The sequence below is a fragment of the Vidua chalybeata genome, chromosome 4, assembly GCF_026979565.1.
Source record: "Vidua chalybeata isolate OUT-0048 chromosome 4, bVidCha1 merged haplotype, whole genome shotgun sequence".
Taxonomy (NCBI): Eukaryota; Metazoa; Chordata; class Aves; order Passeriformes; family Viduidae; genus Vidua; species Vidua chalybeata.
In genome coordinates this window covers 34,009,810-34,016,542 of record NC_071533.1, presented here as the reverse complement: position 1 = coordinate 34,016,542, position 6,733 = coordinate 34,009,810, and the positions used below count along the sequence as shown (strand labels likewise).

General features: G+C 43.3%; 1 protein-coding gene across 3 annotated transcripts in view; it reads left to right on the top strand.

Moving 5' to 3' along the window:
- The first annotated feature begins 546 nt into the window (after nt 1-546).
- Nucleotides 547-6,733, top strand: part of CHIC2 (cysteine rich hydrophobic domain 2) — a 30,939-nt gene continuing 24,752 nt past the window's right edge. For 2 of the 3 annotated variants that reach the window (XR_008430459.1, XM_053940291.1), the window contains exon 1: nt 547-801. Coding sequence is in view for 2 of the 3 variants with exons in the window: in XM_053940291.1 (XP_053796266.1) it covers nt 683-801 (119 nt within the window). In the remaining variant the exon portion in view is untranslated. The remainder of the gene's footprint in view (nt 802-6,733) is intronic. The other variant, XM_053940290.1, reaches the window with a different exon arrangement.

Below are 6,733 nucleotides of genomic sequence, written 5' to 3'. Positions count from 1 at the left end.
AATCAATATCTATGAGAATCTGCAGGGAGGATGTCAGAGGACGGAGTCAGCTTCTTCTCAGGGGTGCCAAGCAATAGGAAAAGGGACAACGGCCAGAAACTGATGCACAGGAAGTTCCACCGCAGTGTGGAAGGAGGAAGAACTTAGCTGCGCAGGTGACCACACTCCAGAACAGACTGTCCAGAGAGGCTGCGGAGTCTCCCTCACCGGAGATACTGAGGAACCGTCTGGACACAATCCTATGCCCTGTGCTCTAGGAAGACCCCCTTGAGTAGGGGGTTGGACCCGATGACTGCTGTGGTCGCTCCCAGTCGTTCTGTGCCTCTGGCAGCGCCGGGCCCGGGCAGCGCCGCGCTCTGGGACTCCCCACTCGCCCCGGCCGCCGCGCACCCGCCCACGGCCCGCCCCGGCCGGCGCGGCTCCGAGCGGGGCGGGGCGGGGCCGGGGCCGGATGTTGTTGTTGTTGTTCCTGCCCCGCCCCTCGCCCCCTCCCCCCGCGGAGGGTGACGGGCGCTTCCCCGCCCGGAGCCGCCGCTGCTTCAGCCGCTGCCGCCGCCGCGGCCCCGCTGCCGCCCGGCCCGGCCCCGGGGCGCCCCCGCCGGCCCCCTTCCGTCTGCCTCCCTGGCCGGCTCCCGTCGCGTCGGCCCGGCTCCTCTGGCTCATCGGACGCCCCGGCCCGACCATGGCGGACTTCGATGAGATCTACGAGGAGGAGGAGGACGAGGAACGGGCGCTGGAGGAGCAGCTCCTGAAGTACTCCCCCGACCCGGTGGTGGTGCGCGGCTCTGGCCATGTCACCGTGTAAGGGCCGCGCCGGGGCCTGTGCGGCCGGGGCGGGCGGTGGAGAAGGCCCGGGCGGCGGGACGGGGGCGGCCGGGAGCGCCGAGCTCGTGGGTGCAACTTGGGGCAAGTCGGGGGGTAGGCGTGGGGAACACCGGGCCGGGGCTGCTGCCCTTCCCCCACGTCCGTGAAGCTGCGAGAGGGCTCTTGTCGGCCCCGCTGGGCAGCTGGGAGCCGCCTGGAAACTCGCAGGCAGGTGCAAACCTCTAAGTCGGCGCTGAGGAAACAAGACTGGCTTGGGCTGTGACTGGCAGAGGAATGTGAAGTATTTGTCCAAAATGATGAGCTGTCAGGAAGTAAGGTGCCTGTGCTCCTCTGTATAACAGGTATGTGCCAGCACATGACTGGCTGGACTATTGAACAAGGTTGTTTATGTGCCTGTTTCCCACTCCCACTTAACTTGTGGCTGCTGATATACCTCTGAGGACTTTAACAAAGAGAAGGCATCAGTTAGTCAGATACCTACATGTAAAATTATGTTGTGATTGGTGTGTGTTGTTTCACTGTGTTTGACATAGAAGCAACTTTGTTTTGTGCGTGTTTGATATCTGAGTCTAGCAGCAAGTGACCATGAGCTTGTGTAGTACTTCTCAATAATGTAAGAGATGAGGATATCATTCCTTCCATCAGTTCTGTCAGGCTCGCTCTGTTGAAGTGTAGTAGTTGTCAGTTACAATGTATAGTGTCAGAAGCTGAAATACAAACCTGGAGACAAGGCACAGTAGTACAAACTTTTGGTTTCTTTTGTATTCAGTGTTCAGCAGAGCTAGGTTTGTAGTACAGACATAAAAGCTGAAGATACTGTGGTCTGCTTCTCTGAGTCTCATAAACTATTGATTTTCAGATACTGACCTGACAAGTTTTTTTGGGACTTGGATACATTGTTGCTTTATTATTAGGTTGACACAAATGCTAATAGCTGGGCAGTGCAGTTAGTTATGTAGTTAAAAACAGGAAGTTATAGATAGACTGAGAGAGATTTGAAAAGTTAGAAGGACAGATGGGGCTGGAGGCCAAGGAGGCCCTGTGAAAGAGTAGAAGCATGTAGTCAGTGTGTTCAACTTACGATTGTTTACTGTGAACAGAAGCTGTACCAGTGATTCACTGAAAATAAGTCAGTAGCCTTAGTCTGTTTCTGAAAAACAGAGCAAAACCACAATTAGCAAATGAAAAGTACAAATAACTGAAACAGAGGCTACCCCTGGTTTCTTCTCCAAGACTTGAAGGTATGTTGTGCAAGACAAGATGAAGGCCCGTTACTGGAATGTTGGGGAAGCTTGTGAAGCATTGGCTGTGACTAGTAAGGGCCTTGTGGTTGAAGGATGGCTAACTTGATAATTGTTCATTAATAGTTACTAGCTCATTATTACTTTAAGATCTTCCTTAAAGTACTTGTTCTTTAGGTTTTGAATGAGCAATGAAATACCAAAGTGTGCCTCCAAAATTAGGCAATTGATCTTCGTCTACCTTCTTTACTGTGCCAGGTGTTTACAGTAAACTACATAGCATTGGCCACTTTTAATTTTGTACAGCCTACAAGTTTTTTTGTCATTGATCCAGAAGCTTATTATTAAAAGTTAGATCCCTTTTAGAGCATTCATTCGGTAGATATAAGGAATAGGTCAAGTGCTGTGTACGTGATGAATTTATCTTGCCAGTATAAAAGCACGCATGCATTCTGAAGGTCTGACAAAAATGATCAGCAGTTAAGCAAATACTGGGTTGATCTCTCCCTGGCTCTGCAGTTTGAAGAGTTGCTGACTGCTTCTGCTATGTGTATATTTAAACAGAAGCTCTCTTTTCATAGTCTGTTGTCATATCCTTTCTGATCTTACATAGGAGTCATAATGTTGAGTTTGAAATATGTCAATTCCATGACTACGTATTAACATCATAAGACATTTACCATTACTTGATTTCATCCAACAGAGAATGGAAGTGAGTCTTTTCTAAGCTGAGTAATTAAAATCAATTAAAGGAAAGCAGTTAAATATTAACCAAATAAACCATATGAAGTCTTTGCCTTTTGAGGATGTGGAGGTTTTGGTTAGCACTAAGTTTTCTCCTTGTACTCACTGTTTGAAGCAGGCTGCTGGCAATGCTAATATTTTTTTTTAACATTGTTTTTTAAAAATTTGGTTAAACTGTTTTCACATCAGCAGAGATTTGATAGCTTGGTAGACAGGAGTAATATCACCTGGCTGCTGAAAATTTGAGGTTCTCTCTTGTTGTGGCAAAAAATTTGAAAGCACTGTGAAAATAGAGATCCTTACTTACAACTGAACTGAAAGTCCAAGGTGTTTCATACTTGTTTCTGAAATCCGTATTATGGTAGGAATGGAGGTACATGATGTATTTGAAATAGTGAAGAGAATATTTATGATAGGTGTCTGATAGTGAGTGTTTTCCAGTGATTGTTTTCCTGTTCCTCAACCAGTTGAGACATGTATCATATATATAGCAGACTGTATTAACTAGTAATACTGGATTTATTCTTGCAGTGCTGGAATGATGGAGAGCCATTGGGATGTGCTGATGAATGCTTTTCTGTGCTGTTGTTACAGCACCTTATATCTTAATGCAAGATAACTTTTTGTAGGGGGAAAGAGAACTTAGAAAATATGTATTTACCGAAGTAAGTTTCTTTATTGTTAAACTGAAGTCTGCTAATACAGTTTTCAACCTTACTCTGTATCAAGGACACATGAGTGAAAACAGGACTATGTGAGAATCATGAAGCATGTTAAGATTTGTGAAATATATATTTATTCTTTAAGGGTTGGGAACATGTGGACCTAAAGAGTAGAGTTAAGGCAGTCAAAAAATGGTTTAGTGTCTCCATAAGAGAGGACAAAGAGGAAGAGGATAACGTGTCAATTTTTTGTGTTAGGATGATCTGAGCTGCATGCTAGGAAAGGTTCCAAATTGCCTGTGTCCTATATTGTAAACTTCTGTACTTTAAAGTTTCCACCTCTCACCATTTCTTTCTGCACTGTATACAAGGGCAGGAATTTATCTGTAACTTTGAAGTGGAGTCAGGTTCCAGAAATGCTTGTTCAGGTCCAGGAAGGGTAAAGAAAGTACTCATGCATGAGGTGAGCATGGATCTGTTGAAGACATGATGTAAAGTGGGAAAGGCATAGAGCAAGCAGAGAAGGGTGCAGGGTGTCACTGGAGATGCAGTATTGTACTAAAGAAAGCTAATAGGACAGCTGTCAAAGGAAATGCATCTCCAAAACATTGATTTCCAATATTTTATTTTAAGGCTTATTTTTGCTATTTTTTTTTTTGACAGAACAGTTATGTATTTACATTGAACATGTAGGAGTGTTCTATGGAGTTTCTAATACTTTAATTTCGAAATTTCAGCTTGCAGTCAAGAGTGACAATTCTGAGATCACATAACTACTTACAGTGTATGGTATGCTTTTAATGTATGGAGTCACCCTTGTTTACTCCCTGCATATGATGACAAGACTCTGATATGTCAAGCTCAAAATTATGCTGGTAACTGAGTTAGCTTCAGCTTCGCTACCCCACCATGTATTAAAAATTACCACAAGCCTTGAATATCTTTGCTTATAACTTCAGCCAAGTGTAGCTGCATTGGTCGGAAGTTTCTGTGCCTCACTCTGCCTCAGTGTTTGTAATTTCAGATAGATGTAGAGCTTTTCCAGTGGGAGTTGCTTTTGTCACGCATTACTTTTGTGAGCTTTATGAATATTTGTTTGTGTTTGATGGAGCTGTCAACATTTCAATAATTCACAAATACTGATTTAATAAACTAATTATATAGTAAAGTGGTGTTACCTTTTAGTTTTGTGACTTGTGGTGGCAGTTGTGTATCTCGAGCTTGGAGTCATTCTCCAGGCTTGGTTACTTCTAAAATGTATGCGAATCCAAGGGTTTTTTTCAAACTTGAGTTTCCACTTCAACTTATAGGCAGTTTTAAGTAGGGAATGACACTTAACTGATAGGGCATGACTCTGACAGTTATGTAACTTTTGTCTCAGCGCTTAGTTTCACTCAGCAGTTTGAAGAAAGGGTGGATGGTCCTCCTGTCATGGAGTATTCAGCAGGATTTTCAATTGTAGCAATGTTTTCAGTAACTTAAGTTTCCTTTGTTCTGTGTTGAAGTAGTAAACTTTCCATGTGTGTTTCTCTGTAACAATTCTCATTTGTTATTTCACCAGTTTTGAGAGACTTACAGACTTGCAGAGCTACTATTCTAGTTAGACATAATGAAATATGGTAGATAACTTCTGTGTAAATAAGGTCTCCTGTGAGATCTTATTGCAGCCTTTCATTCTTCAAAGGAGGCATATAAGAAAGGTGAAGAAAGACTTTTTGCCTGGGCCTATGGTGACAGGACTATGGGGAATAGTTTTAAACAGAAAGAGCATAGGTTTAGTTTGGGTATAAGGATGAAGGTGATGAGACACTGTAACAGGTTCCCCAGAGAAGGTGTGGATGCACCATCACTGGAAGTGTTCGATGGAGCACTTGGTTCATTGGAAGTGTTGGTTGGATGCAGCTTTGAGCAACTTGATCTACTGACAGGGAGATTGGACTAGATGATTTTTGGTTCCTTCCAACACAAATCATTTTATGTTTCTACTGCCTGTAATCAATGATAGGAAAATTACCTGCTTCCTTTGCCTTAAGACCCTATGAAAAAGTCACCTACATCCCCAAACTATGTAGCCCAGTGTGCTGCTGCAAACTTTGGCAACAGGTATTGCTGTGTATGGATTGCATGTAAGTCTGGCTGTTCCTGGTGTCCAGTCTTCTTGTACTCTTTGGCATCTACAGCTATGTGAGTAATGTATGCTTCAGCATTGTCTTTACTTCAGTGTGTTTGTCAGGGAACTTGTGTAATCTTGCTTCAAATCTTTTGGCACTGCTTGCATTAGTAATGTCAAGTGGAAACAAACCCAGAAGTTAGCTACTTGCGCTTTATTTTTAGCTGCACTTTCTTTTAACTGTTTTAAACCAGTTCCTGACTAATTTCACTCAGTGCTCTCTGTTATAGGATTTGTTGATGAGCACTCCCCTTACCCATTGCCTTCCGGAAACTTTGCACTTTAATCATATGTCCCCCTCAGCCTTCTCTTTTCCAGCTTAATGTCAGCCTTAGTCTACTGAGGCAGCTGCTTTATTCCCTTTATTATACTAGCCTTCCTCCTCTCTGCCTTTTTCTAACTCCAAATCCTTCATGAAATGTGGATAGCAGAGCTGCAGCCAATACTGAATATGAGGGTTTCATGGAGAGTCAAAATTATGTTAATCACTTTCCCAGCAGTGCCCAGTATTTTATTGCTATTTCTGGTGGCTGGTGCTTGCATTGATGTGATGTTGAAGAGAATCATGAGTGATGATAAAAGATCTGTCCTGTGAGCTGTACCTGTCAAACTTTAGTTGAGTGTCACATAAGCATAGTTTAGGAATCTCAAAATTCACCATCTTTTATTTATCTACAAAGAAACTCATCTGCCAGTTTTTGTCCACTGGCTTTTATGAGGTTTCCACAGTAGCTTACCACATAACTGCCTATTTGATTACTTGGACAAAGTTCTCCACTGGCATGCAGATAATTCATTTCAGTAAGAAAAAGAAAAACAACCCAAAAACTCTGGGAAGTACCTAGCTGCTTGATAGCATATTGTGAAAGCAAATTATGTGTTTAAAATCTTCATCTGTCAAGGCTCAGGTAAGCTTTTCTTTCTGCATACAACGCAGCAATGTGTGATAGGTGTTGCTGCCAGTATTTCAAGTCTTGAGCAGTTTAGTTTCTGATTTTTGTTTGTAGTATCTGATAGACTGCTCTGGTTTATATTCAGAATTTTTATTAAATTTTACAATGACTGCTGTATACCAAACTAGTAGCCAGTCA